The 17,860-nt window shown below is 53.3% G+C and overlaps 1 protein-coding gene across 8 annotated transcripts in view; it reads left to right on the plus strand.

The window, feature by feature from the left end:
• Positions 1-2,969: 2,969 nt before the first annotated feature.
• Positions 2,970-17,860, plus strand: part of ALDOA (aldolase, fructose-bisphosphate A) — a 17,585-nt gene continuing 2,694 nt past the window's right edge. The window contains exons 1-10 of one of the 8 annotated variants that reach the window (XM_025370107.1): positions 2,984-3,098; positions 3,345-3,380; positions 4,674-4,817; positions 5,062-5,217; positions 8,919-9,031; positions 13,572-13,914; positions 14,263-14,345; positions 16,696-16,849; positions 17,043-17,175; positions 17,259-17,470. In XM_025370107.1, coding sequence (XP_025225892.1) covers positions 3,375-3,380; positions 4,674-4,817; positions 5,062-5,217; positions 8,919-9,031; positions 13,572-13,914; positions 14,263-14,345; positions 16,696-16,849; positions 17,043-17,175; positions 17,259-17,470 — 1,344 coding nt within the window. In that variant the 5' untranslated portion in view covers positions 2,984-3,098; positions 3,345-3,374. Of the gene's footprint in view, positions 3,381-4,470; positions 4,818-5,061; positions 5,218-8,918; positions 9,032-13,571; positions 14,091-14,122; positions 14,626-14,983; positions 15,757-16,695; positions 16,850-17,042; positions 17,176-17,258; positions 17,471-17,860 lie in introns of those variants that run through there. The other 7 variants (XM_025370109.1, XM_025370106.1, XM_025370110.1 and 4 more) reach the window with 7 other exon arrangements.

Consider the following 17,860-nt stretch of genomic DNA (forward strand, 5'->3'; position numbering starts at 1 on the left):
AGAAGAGAAGAGAAGAGAAGAGAAGAGAAGAGAAGAGAAGAGAAGAGAAGAGAAGAGAAGAGAAAGAGAAGAAAAGAAGAAGAAAGGAAGAAAGGAAATCAGTGAATATTCACCAAGGCTCCCAGGGCTAGGCCAAGCACTAGAGCTCAGGATAAGGAGATGACTCAGACCAGGCCCCAGACACTTGCAGTCTAATTGTGGAGCCAGACACGGAAGTGAGGAATTCAAGTATCTTGTGAGAAGTGCTAGAACAACAGTATCTGTATGATGCTCTGGGAATTCACAGCCCAAAGCAGCCACCTCTGCCCGAGGTTGGTAGGGAGACCTCACAGAGGCGAAACTGAGCACATGCTTGAGGGATGAGGAAGAGGTTTGAGGGGAAGACAGAGGGTGTCCCAAGCAGAGGGATCAGCATCTGCAAAGCTGTGGAAATGTGAGACCCTACACACTGGTTAAGGAAGCTTCAGCAAATCCTATTGAAAGGACCAATGGGAAGTCAGGCATGGTGGTTCATGCCTGTAATCTCAGCTACCTGGGAGGCTGAGGCTAGAGGATCGCTTGAGCCCAGGAGTTCAAGACCAGCCTGAGCAACAAAGCAAGACCATATCTCTAAAAATTCAGAAAAAAAGGCTGGGCATGGTGGCTCATGCCAGTAATCCCAGCACTTTGGGAGGCCAAGGCAGGCGGGATTGCCTGAGGTTAGGAGTTCGAGACTAGCCTGGCCAACATGGTGAAACCCTGTCTCTACTAAAAACACAAAAATTAGGTGTGTGTGGTGGCATTTGCCTGTAATCTCAGCTACTCAGGAGGCTGAGGCAGGAGAATCACTGGAACCCGGGAGGCAGAGGTTGTAGTGAGCCAAGATCGCACCATTGCACTCCAGCCTGGGAGACAAGAGCGAAACTCCATCTCAAAAAATAAAAATAAAAAATAAATCAGAAAAAAAGAACCAAGGGGGTACAAAATTTAATTTGTTTACATATATTTAATACCTGATCTCCCTCCTCTGGTAAAATGTCAGCAACATGAGGGCAGGAAGTTTGCCTTATTCTCTGCTAGATACTACAGCAGTGCCTGTTACCCACTGAATATGTTGTGAATGAATAAAAGGAAGGTAGGCAGGGCACACAGTGGATGGTGTTGACAGTCTGCTAAAGCATTTGGGCTTTCTCCTGGAGTAAGTGGGAAGCCTTTGGAAGTTTTAAAGTGGAAAAGAAGCAAGATTTGATGTGGGTGGTAGGAAATCACTTTGATAGTGATGTGAAGGCTGTCAAAATGGAGTAAAAATGGAGCAGTGGGAGCAGATTGAAAAAAATATTGATAATTCCACACAATTAACAAGTAGCTTTGGTGGGGCACGGTGGCTCACACCTGTAATCCTAGCACTTTGGGAGGCTGAGGATGGAGGATTGCTTGAGGCCAGGAGTCCAAGATGGCCTGGGCAACATAGTGAGACCTCCTCTACAAAAAATGTAAAAAAAAAAAAAAAAAACAAAATTAGCCAGGCACAGTGGCACGCATCTGTGGTCCTAGCTACTTGAGAGGCTGAGGAAGGAGGCTCACTTAAGGCCAGGAGTTTGAGATCAGCCTGGGCAACATAGCACAACACCATCACTACTTTTTTATTTTTAGTTTTTATTTATATATTTTTTTGAGACAAAGTCTCACTCTGTCGCCCAGGCTGGAGTACAGTGGCACGATCTTAGCTCACTGCAGCCTCCGCTTCTCGTGTTCAAGCAATTCTCCTGCCTCAGCCTCCCAAGTAGCAGGGACTACAGACGCCCGCCACCACAACCGGCTAATTTTTGTATTTTTTTACTAGAGACAGGGTTTTGCCATGTTGGCCAGGCGGGTCTCGAACACCAGACCTCGGGTGATCTGCTTCCAAAGTGCTAGGATTACAGGTGTGAGACACTGTGCCCGGCATTCAAGGCTACTTTTTTTTTTTTTTTTTTTTTTTTTTGAGACGGAGACTCGCTTTGTTGCTCAGGCTGGAGTGCAGTGGTAGATCTCGGCTCACTGCAAGCTCAGCCTCCCGGATTCACACCATTCTCCAGCCTCAGCCTCCCAAGTAGCTGGGACTACAGATGCCCGCCCCCACGCCCGGCTTTTTTTTTTTTTTGTATTTTTAGTAGAGACGGGGTTTCACCGTGTTAGCCAGGATGGTCTCAATCTCCTGACCTCGTGATCTACCAGCCTTGGCCTCCCAAAGTATTGGAATTACAGGCCTGAGCCACCGCGCCCGGCCCAAAGCTACATTTTAAAAAATAAAAATAGGCTGGGTGCGGTGGCTCACGCCTGTAATCCCACCACTTTGGGAGGCCAAAGCGGGCAGATCACCTGAGGTCAGGAGTTCGAGACCAGCCTGGTCAACATTGCGAAATCCCGTCTTTACTAAAAATACAAAAATTAGCCGGGTGTGGTGGTGCGCGCCTGTAATCCCAGCTACTCGGGAGGCTGAGGCAGGTGAATCGCTTGAACCCGGGAGGCGGAGGTTGCAGTGAGCCGAAATCGCACCACTGCACTGCAGTCTGGGCGACAGAGCGAGACTCGGTCTCAAAAATAAATAAATAAATAAAAATAAAATATAAAAAGTAGCTTTGATTTTTACAATATTCCTGAGCAGCAGGCTTTTCTCCCTTTTGCAGATGCGCAATGGCTTGGCCGGAAATACATCCAAGTCTTCGGTGTAGCCTGGGGGTTCAATCCTCCTGTGGCGCCCCACAACCCGGTGCCTCCTCCAACGTCCAGCATCTGATGAGGATCCGACCTAGGCTGGCGGTGGCGGGATTCGCTCTTCCCCTTGGGTCCCCTCGAAAAAGCCCCTAGGGCTGCAGCGGCGTAAAGCTGGTATCAGCGGAAGCTCAGGAGGGAGGCGGGAGGCGCGAGGCGGTAGGCGCGAGGCGCCAGGCGGCAGGCGCGAGGCGCGAGGCGGCAGGAGGGAGTTTGGGCCTCGGCGGCCGCCGTAAAAAACGCCGCTCTAGTCACCATGGCAACAGCTGGATGCCGCGAACGGCTTCTGGGCGGAGCCGGTGCCTCGGCCTATTGGACCCAGCTCGGCGCGGAATCCGTGAATTGCCCGCGGCCCGAGGGTGCAGGTGATGGGGGCGGACCGACCGGGGAAGCCCGGGGTGTAGGGACTGAAGAGGGGAGTGGTCTGGGGCGCGCTGAAGCCTGCGAGGAAGGCGCCGCCTCGGATCCCCCGCCTCCCATTCCCTTTCCCGAATTCCACCCTCTGGCCCAGCGATGGCCTCAGTTTCCCCAAAAAGGAAAGGGAAGGAGGGTGGGCATCCCGGTCTAACGGTGCCTCTCAGCCCCTGAGACCCAGAACCTTCCTTCTGCAGCTCCCGGATTGACTGGCTCTGCCCTGCCCCATGGACGTAAGTCCGGGCCCCTTCCCCTCTCTGAGCCCCCTCAGCGCCCTGTCCTCACCCCGACTGAGCCTGCCTTCCAGCACGGACTGGGGAGGGGGCTTCTAACCAACAGAGACTACACCCTGCCAGCTCAGGACGAGAACTGTGAGGAAGAGTGCCAGGAATGGACTTCCCACGGGAGAGCACATTTCTGGTATTCCTGGCAAGATGAGGAGGTTGACCAAGTAATCCAGGAGAAAAGGCATTTCCGGCAGAGGAAACAGCCTGGGGGTGAGAGGGAGGCTGCAGCATTTGGGGAATTGCTAGGGCTATCATGTGTTTGGAAGAGAAGGAGGGAGAGAGGTAGGCAGGACTAAACTGGGAATTTTGTCACTGACATAAGTTTTAAGTGCCAGGTGTGGTGGCTATCGCCTGTAATTCCAGCTACTGAGGAGGCTGAGGTGGGAGGATCGTTTAAGCCCAGGAGCTCGAGGCTGCAGCGAGCCATGATCTTGCCGCTGCATTCCAGCCTGAGTGACAGAGTGAGACACTGTCTCTAAGAAAAATAGCCAGGTGCGGTGGCTCATGCTTGGAATCCCAGCACTTTGGGAGGCCGAGGTGGGTGGATGACCTGAGATTAGGAGTTCAAGACCAGCCTGGCCAACATGGCGAAACCCCCTCTGTACTAAAAATAATACAAACATTAGCTGGGCGTGGTGGCGCGTGCCTTTTATCCCAGCTACTTGGGAGGCTGAAGTAGGAGAATCCCTTGAACCCGGATGGCAGAGGTTGCATGAGCCGAGATCGCCCCACTGCACTCCAGCCTGGGTGACAGAGTGAGACTCCATCTCAATAATAATAATAAAATAAATAAATAAAAGAAAAAGTTTTAAGTGAGTTACTGGGAGCCATTGATGGATTGTAAGGGAGGGAGGGATACACAAGGACATCTGGTATGGAAAAGGGGAAAAATTGCAGGTTGGATGACAGGGGCCGGTAATGTGAGCTGAGGGATGGTAAAGGAGTGGCAGGGGAGTCAGAGACAAGAGATCTCTTTGGAGAGGCATTCTAGAAGGAAAATCAGTAAGCCCTAGAAGACTCTAGAATGCAGAAGTGCTTGATGGTGCTAAACTGGAAATGATAGGGAAAAAGGCAGGCTCAGGGCACAAGATAATGAGTCAGGGTGTAGTCCCATTGATGCTCTCCCCACCATCTGGTGGCCGTTCCTCTCCCACCCGCCTCCGCGTCCCTCATGGTATTCCCGTGTTCCTGCAACCCCTCTCCACCTCCTTGTCACCCCTTCCCCCTGTGCTCGTCCAGGCCTCCTCTAGTCCATGGAATCCAACCCCGGCTCCTGTCAGCAGCCCTCCCCTGCTGCTCCCCATCCCTGCCATCGTCTTCATCGCTGTGGGCATCTATTTGTTGCTGCTGGGTCTAGTCCTGCTGACTAGGCACTGCCTGCTGGTGAGGGGTCTGGTGGGGGATAAAGGGTGGGCTCTGGGGAAGAGGAATCCTGTTAACCTGTCCCTTCATCTGCAGGCTCTTACCCTGAGACACTTGACATTTAGCCCTTGCATCTATCCGTTTTATAGTACCAGGGGTTCCCTCCTCTCCTGTCCCCAGCCAAACCTTTTCCTGCCCCCTCGGGAAAGCTGGCTTGGCTGTCACTATCTGCTGCCTGTTCCACATCCTGAACCCTGTGATCTAGGCCCAGGGCTGCTGCGCGGACGGTAGCTCCCCCTGCAGGAAGCAAGGTGCCTCAGGGCCCCCAGACTGCTGCTGGACCTGTGCAGAAGCCTGCGACTTTCCTCTGCCTAGCCCAGCCCACTTCCTGGATGCCTGCTGCCCCCAGCCCACCGGAGCTGTGAGTTCCATTCCTACCCCCTGCCCCGCTAAGCCCTGATCTAGGAATGATCGGTGCATTCATTTTTTTGCTCAGCAACATTTATTACTGAGCACCTTCTCAAGGCCAGGCACGGTTCCGGGGTGTGAGTCACGTGGAGACAGGTAAAAACAACCTATCAGATAATGTCTGGTGAAAGTTACTTGAAGAAAATAAAATAGGGTGCCAGCCAGAGAAGGGTGATGTGGGTAACAAAAAACAGCTCACACAGCTCCTTTCCGTTCACCGAATGAACTATGTTCCAGGTATAGGACCTCTTTACTGACCTCATTGTTTTTCCCAACAACCCTGAGAACTGAGAACTGAGTTTCTTTTTTTTTTTTACTTTCCTCCTTCCAGAGCTGGATTTTTTTTTTTTTTTTCTTTCTTTCTTTATTTTTGTTGTTGTTGTTTGAGACAGGGCCTCACTCTCTCACCCAGGCTGGAGTGCTGTAGCGCAATCTTGGCTCACCACAACCTCCACCTCCCAGGCTCAAGCAATTCTCCTGCCTCAGCCTCCTGAGTAGTTGGGATTACAGGTGCACACAACTACCATAAAGCTAATTTTTGTATTTTTAGTATAGATGGGGTTTCACCACGTTGGTCAGGCTGGTCTCAAACTCCTGACCTCAAATGATCCACCTGCCTTGGCTGCCCAAAGTGCTGGGATTACAGGTGTGAGCCACCATGGCCCAGCCATGGTTTTTTTTTTTGTTTTTGTTTTTTGAGTCGGAGTCTAGCTCTGTTGCCCAGGCTGGAGTGCAATGGCGTAATCTCAGCTCGCTGCAACTTCCACCTCCTGGGTTCAAGCAGTTCTCCTGCCTCAGCCTCCTGAGTAGCTAAGATTACAGGCGTGCGCCACCACGCCCAGCTAATTTTTGTTATTTTTAGTGGAGATGCGGTTTCACCATGTTGGCCAGGCTGGTCTTGAACTCCTGACCTGGTGATCTGCCCGCCTCAGCCTCCCAAAGCAAAGTGCTAAGATTATAGGCGTGAGCCACTGAGCCTGGCCGTTTTTTTTTTTTTTTTTTTTCAGAGATAGAGTTTTGGTCTGTCACCCAGGCTAGAGTGCAGTGGCACAATCACAGCTCACTGGCTCACTGAAGCCTTGAACTCCTGGAGAGCTGGGTATTTTTTAAAACCTATATGTTTTTTCTGATTACAGAAAGTATTACTTACAAAGTATACATATAGAAATACACAGAAAGTACCACTTTACAAACCCACTCTCTATCCCAAAGTTGCTGTTTTATATGTATCTCTCATATACTAATATACAGTACTATCACTGCTGTATTTTACTATTATTTGGCAAAAATTGGGTGCTATCACGTAGGTTATTTCATCATACCTGCTACTGTTCCTCTATCCCCCGCCTTTTTTGAGATAGGATCTTGCTTTGTCACCCAGGCTGGAGTCCGGTAGTGCAATCATAGCTCACTGCAGCCTCTACCTCCTGGGCTCAAGCAATCCTTCCACCTCAGCCTCAGCCTCCTGAGTAGCTGAGACTACAGGTGCATGCCACCACACCCAGTTAATGTTTGTATCTTTCGCAGAGACGGGGTTTCATGATGTTTCCCAGGCTGGTGTTGAACTTCTGGGCTCAAGTGATCCGCCATCCTCAGCCTCCCAAAGTACTGGGATTACAGGTGTAAGCCACCATGCCCATGCCCAGCCTCTACTTGCCCTTTTTTTTTTTTTTTTTTGAGACAAGTCTTGCTCTTGTTGCCCAGGCTTGAGTGCAATGGTGCCATCTCGGCTCACTGCAATCTCCGCCTGCTGGGTTCAAGTGATTCTCCTGCCTCAGCCTCCCGAGTAGCTGGGATTACAGCGATGCGCCACCACGCCTGGCTAATTTTGTATTGTTAGTAGAGACGGAGTTTCTCCATGTTGGTCAGGCTGGTCTCCAACTCCTGACCTCAGGTGATCTGCCTGCCTCGGCCTCCTAAAGTGCTGGAATTACAAATGTGAGCCACCGGGCTCAGCCTCTACCTGACATCACACTTGGCCACCTATCCGTGCCTGTGCGTGCAGACATGCAGGGGTTACTGTCCTCCTCCTGCAGCGGGGAGTAAGCTGGCTTAGGGAAGTTTAGTGGCTTCTCCAGAGTGTTAGGCAGGAGAATCTTGCATCACAAATAGCTCCACAGCGTTAACTGAAGTAGAATCCTCAGGGGAGAAGCCTAGCTTGCAGACAGGCCTGTTTGCATTTGTGGGTTTAAAGATGTTAAATGTAATTGACCACCTTCCTGAGGAATGATTATTTTGGGCTCAGAGATTCAGACAGCAAAGTGCCTGCCCTTGGAGTGGTGACCTTCCTTCCCTAGGACGGAAGGGGAGGATAAAAGCAAATTCATAACCTAGGTACACGATGATTGGTGCTAATCCGTGGCGTGTTTTCAGTTTTGAAGTAAATTGTGGAGCAAGGAGCGCTTTTTCAGACAATCGGCTTCTGGTTTCCTAGGGGCAGTCAGGAGAGGGGTCCCAGGGTTGGAGCTGAGGGGCAGAAGGGCAAAAGGAGGAGACCTTGGGTTCTGAAAACTCCTGTCTTGGCGTGGTGGTACTCGCCTGTAATCCCAGCTACTGGAAAGGCTGAGGCAGGAGAATTGCTTGAACCCGGGAGGTAGAGATTGCAGTGAGCTGAGATCGTGCCACTGCACTCCAGCCTGGGTGACAGAGTGAGACTCCGTCTCAAAAACAAAACAAAACAAAACAAAACAACCTCCTGTCTTATAGGAGATACTCCATTATAAAATGATTTCTGGCCCCCTGTCCTGGGGATGCCACCTCCTACTCCTTCTGTCTACTTGAAGTGAATAGCCAGGGACTCATCTCCTCGTTGGGCGAGAGGATGGGTGAGGTGCATTGTAAGGATGGACTGGGCCCTCCCACCTTCCCCAGGAACTTTAAAACCTGGAGACATCAGGGCCTGATCCTCTCCGGCTTCCGCTGGAGCTCGGAAGGGATTTAGCAGGGTGGAGGGCGGGGCAGATTCTTTCTGTCCTTGAGCTGCCTTTCCACAAAGTACATTTAAGTCCCTCCCTCTTCAGTTTCCCTGTAATAACAGCCAGGAAGGTTACAAATGTCTTGCCACGTGGCAGCTGTAGACACTGAGGTTTATGGAGGCTGGAGTGACTTGGAGGTTATATGACTGGACCAGCCAGAACAGAAACCCAGGTTTTTCTTCGTTACTGAGGGAGAAACCTGCCGGCTTGCCTGCTCTGCTTCTGTGGGTTTTTTTCTTTTTGAGACAGAGTCTCATTCTGTCACCCACGCTGCAGTGCAGTGGTGCGATCTCGGCTCACTTCAACCTCCGCCTCCTGGGTTCAAGTGATTCTCCTGTCTCAGCCTCCCGAGTAGCTAGGATTACAGGCGCGTGCCACCACACCTGGCTAATTTTTTGTATTTTTAGTAGAGATGAGTTTTCATCGTGTTAGCCAGGATGGTCTTGATCTCCTGACCTCGTGATCCACCCGCCTTGGCCTCACAAAGTGCTGGGATTACAGGCGTGAGCCACCATGCCTGGCCTGCTCTGCTTCTTTCATGTACATGTTGCAAGGTTCTCATTCATTCGTTCGTTCATTGACTCACTCACCAAAGATTTATGGAGTTACTGTTGACGCACTGTCTAGGGCCCTGGGGACTCAGCAGAAAACAAGATAGAGAAGGTCCCCATCCTCGCAGGGCTTCCATTCTGGTGATGGAGAGAGAGAAATAACTAGGCCATTACAACAGAGGGTGAGAAATGGCGTACTCTGGAGCAGCGGTTGCTTCGCCCTGCATGCGGTCAGAAACAGGTATGGGACATGAAAGCCAGGCATCTAGGCCCCACACTCAGGTCTGGGCTGGGGCTAGAGTTTGTGAATCTTTTACGAGTTCTCACATGATTCTGATGCACACCAGCTTAAGAACCACTGCTGAGGGAAGAAGCTATGATAAGAATAGCTCTCATTCTTTTTCTTTCTTTTTTTTTTTTTTTTCCAGACAGGGTCTCCCTCTGTCACACAGGCTGGAGTGCGGTGCTCCCTCTGTTGCCTAGGCTGGAATGCAGTGGTGCGATCTTGGCTCACTGCAACCTTTGCCTCCCAGGTTCAAGTGATTCTCCTGACTCAGCCTCCCAAGTAGGTGAGATTACAGGCACCTGCCACCATGCCCGGCTAAATTTTGTATTTTTAGTAGAGACAGGGTTTCACCATGTTGGCCAGGTTGGTCTTGAACTCCTGACCTCAGGCGATCCCCCTGCCTTGGCCTTACAAAGTGCTGGGATTACAGGTGTGAGCCGCCGCGCCCAGCCAAGAACAGCTCTCTTTCGTCCAGCACTCCCTACTTATCAGGCATCATGCTTAGTTCTTTCCACCAATTCCCCAAAATGACCTTATGAAGTAGGTGTTATATTTGTTCATTTTATTTTATTTTATTCTTTTTTTTTTTTTTTTTTTTTGAGAGAGTCTCGCTCTGTCGCCCAGGCTAGAGTGCAGTGGAGAGATCTCGGCTCACTGCAAGCTCTGCCTCCCGGGTTCACGCCATTCTCCTGCCTCAGCCTCCCCAGTAGCTGAGACTACAGGTGCCCGCCACCACGCCCAACTAATTTTTTGTATTTTTAGTAGAGACAGGGTTTCACCGTGTTAGCCAGGATGCTCTCGATCTGATCTTGTGATCTGCCTGCCTCAGCCTCCCAAAGTGCTGGAATTACAGGCGTGAGCCACTGCACCCAGCCTATTTTATTCTTTTGAGATGGAGTCTCACTCTGTTGCCCAGGCTGGAGTGCAGTAAAACAATCTCGGCTCACTGCAATCTCCACCTCCCAGGTTTAAGCAAGTCTCCCACCTCAGCCTCCTGAGTAGCTGGGACCACAGGCATGTGCCACCATGCCCAGCTAATTTTTGTTTGTTTGTTTGTTTGTTTTTTAGACAGTATCGTTCTGTCACCAGGCTGCAGTGCAGTGACATGATCTCTGCTCACTGCAACCTCCGCCTCCTGGGTTCAAGCGATTCTCCTGCCTTAGCTTCCTGAGTAGCTGGGATTACAGGTGTCCGCCACCACACCCGGCTAATTTTTTGTATTTTTAGTAGAGACGAGGTTTTGCCATGTTGCCCAGGCTGGTTTTGAACCCCTGAGCTCAGGCAATCCGCCCACCTCGGCCTCCCAAAGTGCTGGGATTACAGGCGTGAGCCACTGCACCCGGAAATTTTTGTATTTTTTTTTTGAGACGGAGTCTCGCTCTGTCGCCCAGGCTGGAGTGCAGTGGCGGGATCTCGGCTCACTGCAAGCTCTGCCTCCCGGGTTCACGCCATTCTCCTGCCTCAGCCTCCTGAATAGCTGGGACTATAGGCGCCCGCCACCGCGCCCGGCTAATTTTTTGTATTTTTAGTAGAGACGGGTTTCACCGTGGTCTCGATCTCCTGACCTTGTGATCCGCCCGCCTCGGCCTCCCAAAGAATTTTTGTATTTTTAATAGAGATGAGGTTTCACCATGTTGGCCAGGCTAGTCTTGAACTCCTGATCTCAGGTGGTCCGCCCGCTTCGACCTCCCAAAGTGCTGGGATTACAGGTGTGAGCCACTGCACCCAGCCTTAGGTGTTATATTTGTTGCAGAAATGAGGAAACTGAGGGCTGAAAACATGAATTAGCCAAGCTGAGGTTCAAACCCAGGCCTTACTGACTCTAGGGCCTGAGCTTTAACCATCACTACGATGATGGCTGGCTGTCAGAGTCAACGGGAAAAATTCAAGTGAAAAACTCTCCTGAGAGCCAAGAGAGACACAAGGGTTAACAGTCTTGCAGAGTCCTTGTTTAATGTACTTAAACAGCAGATTCCTTCCAGAAGCCACATGGCTGCTTGTAACAGTTGAGAAATCCATTAGCCAGTTATTAATGACAAGATCTAAACCCTTTCAAGGGAGAGAGCCAAGAAATGCTTTTAATACCCTCTTTTCTGAGGTAATGGCAGCAGAGCCTCTCTCAGCCACGGGTTCTGTGCACAGAATGATGGTGTGGTCCTTCAGAAACCCGCAGAAGCGATTTCATCCCCACACTGGGACTCCCTAGAGACACCCCAAATCACACCCTCATCAAACACAGGAAAATCAGTTCTCTCTCCCTTCCACCATGACAGTTCTAGCCTCCCACCAGGAGGCAGTTCTGTTGACAGTAGCACAGCCCAATTCAGACCCCTGTCCCTGCAGGTGGCAGGTCCCCTCCCCTCACTGCAGCCCCTAGTGATATCTGATCTCACCAGCCATCTGACACTGCACCCCGAAACCTCAGCTACTGGAAAGGTCATTCCCCTATTCCTGGCTTGGCCAAGTTTCTGATTGAACTGTACAACTGTGACTGTCACTACCTCTGCCTCTGGCCTCAAGGAGCCAGTCTTCTGTCACACAGCCATCCTGGGCCACTTCAGCCATTTGGCCTGACTCCAGCCCATGCCTAAGGCAGCTGCAGGTCATCCCTGTCCCAGGGGAGGACAGCAGTGCACTGGATAGACCAGTTCTCCCTTCTTGCCTCTAAGTACATGCTGTTCCTATTGCCCAAGAGACAGACCTTGTTTCCTTCAGAAGCTGAGAAGCCCTCTTCTTCTTTGCCTAAAGAAGACAAATGATATGCTTAGATTCATCCATTCATTCAGCATTCATTTATATCTCAGACGCCTGCTGAGCATAAGTCCTGTGCTAGCTCAGTGGAGAATATGGGATGAGCTGCCCCCGCCCTGGCAGACCCAGAGAGAGGCTGATGCTCCTAGCGCTGGGAGGCAGAGGGCTCAAAGGGGATTGCAGGCAGGACTGTACATCCCAGCTCCATTCTCATCACTTGACTCTCTGTCTATGCCTCTATTTCCTTTTTTTTTTCTTCTTCTGAGACCAAGTCTTGCTCTGTCGCCCAATTGCTTGGGTTCAAGCAATTCTCCTGTCTCGCTCTCCCGAGTAGCTGGGACTACAGGCGCAGGCCACCACACCCGGCTGATTCTTTTTTATTTTTAGTAGAGACGGGGTTTCACCATGTTAGCCAGGATGGTGTCGATCTACTGACCTCGTGATCCACCCGCCTCAGCCTCCCAAAGTGCTGGGATTACAGGAGTGAGCCACCACGCCCAGCTTCTTTTTTTTTTTTGAGGCAGAGTCTTGTTCTGTTGCCCAGGCTGGAGTGCAGTGGGTCGATCTCAGATCACTGCAGCCTCTGCCTCCCAAGCTCAAGCGATTCTCCTGCTTCAGGCTTCTGAGTAGCTGGGATTACAAGTGCACGCTACCACGCCCAGCTAATTTTTGTGTTTTTAGTTGAGAAGAGGTTTCCCCATGTTAGCCCAGCTGGTCTTGAATTCCTGACCTCAAGTGATCCGCCCACCTTGGCCTCCCAAGTTGTTGGGATTACAGGCGAGAGCCACCTTGTCCAGCCATCCATTTTCTCTTTTGTAAAGAAGCCCATTACTCAGGATTCTGATAATTAAAAGATATAAGGCTGGGCACAGTGGCTCACACCTGTAATCCCAGCACTTTGGGAGGCCAAGGTGGGTGGATCACCTGAGGTCAGGAATTCAAGACCAGCCTGACTAACATGGTGAAACCCCGTCTCTACTAAAAATACAAAAATTAGCCGGGTGTACTGGTGGGCACCTGTAATTCCAGCTACTCAGGAGGCTGAGACAGGAGAATCACTTGAACCCGGGAGGCAGAGGTTGCAGTGAGCCGAGATCCTGCCATTGCACTCCAGCGTGGGTGACACAGAGCAAGACTCTGTCTCAAAAAAAAAAAAAAAAGAAAAGAAAAGAAAAATATGTAAATTGCCATTTTCAAAGATACCTGGAAAGATTTTTTAAATCATTCACGAATGCGGTCTGTTCCTTGCAGAGAGCAGATGCACAAAAATAGTGAGAATGAGACCCTATAGTTTGGTCTCATGCTGAAGAAGTCCATAAAGCCCACAAGTCATTTTCATGATGGACAGAAAAATGTATGTGCTTTCTCTGTCTACTGCCTCAACTGCACAGACCCCGGGACTGTGGCAGAGCCATCTTTTGAGCTTGACACTGGGAGGCCCAAATTCTAGCATGGGACCCAGGGCCAGTTGCTCTCTGGTCCTCAGTCTTCTCACCCATAAAATAGGAAGGAGAGAACCCCGGATCGTTGCTTCTAGCTCCTGAACTCAGTTGTTCAGAACAAGGACTCATTGCTGATTTTTCAACAGCACAGAGAATTGCTCTTGTTTCTGGGAATGATGGACAGTACCCTCTGTTCCACTGGGCAAATGGAACTTCCCAGGCCTCTTTGTTCCCTTCTCCCCTTAGAGAGCAACAGGCTTGGCCCCATCCCACCTACCTCACCCCTCTCTCTCCTCCCTCAGGACTGGGCACCTCGCTGCCCCCGCTGCTGCCCACTCTGCGACTGTGCCTGTACGTGCCAGCTCCCCGACTGCCAGAGCCTCAACTGTCTCTGCTTCGAAATCAAGCTCCGATGAGAACCCAGGGCCCCTGCCCTCTGGAGAGTGGCCAGCCCCCAGGGCCCATGGGCCCTCCTCCCTGAAGAGCCTTTCTCCAGGCCACTGGAACCACAAATGGCCTGCCCAGCACCCAGGCCTGGGAACTGGAAGTGGCAGTGTGGGGCCTGGCTCCCTGCAGGGCGGGACTCTTTGCCGACTGGACGGCAGCTCCTCTGGAGGGCCAGAAGAGAGAGGGGCTACTGCTGGGGCAGGTGTCCTGGCTCCCTTTCCCCTCCCCACGTCAACGATTCTATTTGAAGGTGGGCAGGGGGGTGGCGCTGCTCACCACACACAAGTGTTATAGGAGGAGCCTGGCCCTTGAGTACCGGGTACACAAGGGTGCCCGACCACACTCCGTCCACGGACTCTCGGTTATTTTAGGAGGTGAGTGTAGTGCCAGTATCTGCTCTCCTTCCTAAAAAAAACCAGGGCTCCAGAGAATCAGAACAGCCACCATCACGGCAGGGAGTCTGGGGAGGAGAGAGATTAGAGGAGTCTGGGAGGGTGGCAGGGAGGCCACGTGATCTGAGTCCCCTCACCCCTTTCCCTCCCACAGGTCCCTGGCCAAAGATTTATTTCTCTTGACAATCAAGGGCCTCCGTCTGGATTTCCAAAGAAGAAATTTCCTCTGAAGCACCGGTGAGTGGGCAAGGGCTCCCTCCCCGTCAACAGGGCCGACCCAAGGCTTCCTCCCCCTTCCTCCATGCCGGGCCCCAGGCTGGTGTGAATGTCAGGGGCTTCAGGTTTCCCTAAATATAGGTCCCTGCCAGAGGATCCGTGGCGGGAAAAGGGCAGGGGTCATCGGAGAAGGTCGGGGACACGTGTGGGGCGGGCAGGAGCCGCCTTATAACCCAGCCCGGGCACCCCTGGCTCACTCGCTGCTGACCAGGCTCTGCCGGCTCCTTCAGCCTTGCCGCAGGTGGGCCCCTTGCAGGACCGGGCCTGGGTGGGGATGGGGTTGGGCCGACAGGGTCCAGATGGGTCCGGGTGAGGAGGGAAGACTTGGACGGTAGGAGCAGGGGGCTAAGCATCTGGGAGACAGATCAGTTCGGGGACGGATTTTATTTTGGAGATGGAAGTCAGGCGCAAGGAGGGCATTTGGCAGGAACTGTGGCCCCGCATGCCCGAGGCCGAGCAGCGGCCGGTCCATAGCCGCGCATTCTGGTTTTCGGTGGCGCAGAAGACTACCAGCCTGGCTGCGGCGGCCCAGGCAGAGAGCGCGCACGCATGCGCGACCCAGCCCGGCCCGCCCGGAGCTCGCACCGGGAGGCCTCGCCTCTGCGCTGCGCCAGCTCTGCTGCCCTCTCGCGCTGCCTGCGCGTCCTCTCGCTGCCCTTTCCTCCGCCTCTGTTACGCCTGGGCCAGTGACTGGGGATCGGCTCCGCGCGGATCCAGCCCGCGGGCGAGGCAGGCTGAGGCACGACTGCGCCATGTGGCCCCGATGGTGACACGCGCCGCAGCCGCGAAGCCCGAAGCTGGGGCGGTCCCGGGCCGCGGGCCCGGCCTGGGCGACGAAACTCAGCCTCCTTCGTTTCCGACTCTTCTATCCGCATCCCCCACTTCCCGGTCTCCCCCTTCTCCAGTGCCAACATTCTGGCTGAGTCACGGCGCCCCAGAGCGCACCAGGCTGGGGGGAAAGGAGCGGAGGGGCGGGAGCTTGCGACCCGCGGGATGTGGCCCGAGTCACGTCCGAGGGGGGTGGGGAGGGATCGTGTTCTCGGCGCCCGCCCCTTCCTAGCGCGGCCTCTGGGCTGCGCCTCTCAGGGGCGGTCTGTAGCCCAGTCTATCGCCTGCAATTGGACGCCGCCCGCTCCTCGTAAAGGAAAATGCTCGGCGGAGGGCGGAGTGGTGCCTTTAAAAGGCCAGGCGCTGCCTTCCTCTTTCCCGCCCCCTGCGCCGCCCCCTCCGAGGCTGAATCGGCTGCGTTCCTCTCGGAACGCGCCGCAGAAGGGGTCCTGGTGACGAGTGCCGCGTTCGCTCCCTGAGTCCACTCACCAGCCCGCCGCCCTCTGCCGCCGCACCCTGCACACCCGCCCCTCTTCTGTGCCAGGTGAGCGCCCCTCTTCACGTGCAGGGACCAGGGACCTTGGAGAGGGATCTTGGGGGCAGTGGCGGGTTGGGCGTCCTCGTGGAGCACCCCACCCCATGCCAGCGTCTCCCTACTACCAGCCACACACAGGCTCTCCGGCTCCTCCAGCCTGAGGTCCCATAACTGCGCAATGCAGCGGCAGCGCGTGCTGAGTCATGGCGGGGGAGGAAGCCGGATGAGATGAAGGACCATTCCCCTCCCCTTTTCTTGCAGGGACCCCTGTGGCAAAGGATTAGGGCCCCTTAGCCCTGGCGGGGATCCTAAGAGCCACTGAGGGGTGGGGGTCGGCCCGTGTACAGCCCCAGGGTTCTCGCAAGCGGGAGGTTGGTTTCTGCCCTGGGAAACGGGCCGCCCCTCGTGAGGAGGGGAAACCCATTGGCGGTGCTTGATGCCCCATTAACGCTTTCCCTGTCTCTCCTTATCGGGCGACCTTGATTCTGAGCCCGGAACAGCTGCAGCCGTGCGAAGCGACAGGAGCATTTTTCAGGGGAAGGCGCTTGCCCCGTAGGAACAGTGACGACGGCAAAGCTTACCGCTTTCCTTTCCTCGGGCTAGGGCTTGTTCCGCCGCCCTTTCCTGGGCTTCTCGTTGCTCTCTTATCTTTTTCCTAATACCCCTTTCCTACCACCCACCCCCTCCCTTGTGGGGAAAAGCCTGACCTTGGGATGTCCTTGAAGACTTGGAGCCCGGGCCAGCCCTGGGATCTTGGGTGGATTGGAAGGAACACCCCAGTGGCAGTCAGAAGAGCTGGGTTCTAATCTCAGATCTGGCTCCGGGGTTGCTGTGTGGCTTGAAGCACAGACTTTACCCTTATCTGGGCCCTTTCCCACGAGGGTATTGGGCCCTCTGCTCGATTCAATCTTTACATTCTAAAATACTCCGGTTCGGTTTTGTTTTCAGGCAAGGTGACCCCATGGCAAGGCGCAAGCCAGAAGGGTCCAGCTTCAACATGACCCACCTGTCTATGGCTATGGCCTTTTCCTTTCCCCCAGTTGCCAGTGCGCAACTCCACCCTCAGCTGGGCAACACCCAGCACCAGACAGAGTTAGGAAAGGTACAGGGGCAGGCCTAGTATAGGGAAGTTGGGCCTACGGGAGAGCTGGGGACCAGAAGCGCCCCAGGGCCTGCTGGGTGTGGGGCAGGGGAGGTAGGGAACGTTTCCCTGACCTCCAGGCGAGGAGCCCTGCTCATTGGGAGATGATGGGAAACCCCAGCTAACTAGTCCTTCCCCTGCTTCCTGTACCCAGGAACTTGCTACCACCAGCACCATGCCCTACCAATATCCAGCGCTGACCCCGGAGCAGAAGAAGGAGCTGTCTGACATCGCTCACCGCATCGTGGCACCCGGCAAGGGCATCCTGGCTGCAGATGAGTCCACTGGTGCGGGCAGGAGACAGAATGGGTGGAGGGTGCAGGGTTAGGAGTGGCAGGCTGGTCCCCTAATTCCCATGTGACACTCCCAGGGAGCATTGCCAAGAGGCTGCAGTCCATTGGCACCGAGAACACCGAGGAGAACCGGCGCTTCTACCGCCAGCTGCTGCTGACAGCTGACGACCGCGTGAACCCCTGCATTGGGGGTGTCATCCTCTTCCACGAGACACTCTACCAGAAGGCGGATGATGGTCGTCCCTTCCCCCAAGTTATAAAATCCAAGGGCGGTGTTGTGGGCATCAAGGTGAGGGGCAGGGCCTCAGGATGTGAGGTTTGAGATGGAAATGGAGGAAGGAAATCCAGGTTAGTGAGGCAGGGAATGAATGCTGGATTGGAGGCCTAGAGACTTGCATGGAGCCTGCTTCAGGCTTAGGGCATTTACTCGACATTTTTAATCCTCACAATTCTAAGAGAACAGTATTATTCCCCCTTTACAGATGAAAATCTCAGAAGCTCAGGGAAGTGAAGTGTTTTGCTCAGAGTAAGTGGCAGAGCCCCAGTCTCCTGACACCCAATTCACTCAACATATCTGTTGTCAAATATCCCAGTGTATCCTGTCTCAGAGGATTGTTACTAAGTGAACTAAGTGAAAATTTTTTTTTTTTTTTTTTTTTTTTTTTTTTTTGAGGGGGTT

Source organism: Theropithecus gelada, chromosome 20 (genome assembly GCF_003255815.1).
Source record: "Theropithecus gelada isolate Dixy chromosome 20, Tgel_1.0, whole genome shotgun sequence".
NCBI lineage: Eukaryota > Metazoa > Chordata > Mammalia > Primates > Cercopithecidae > Theropithecus > Theropithecus gelada.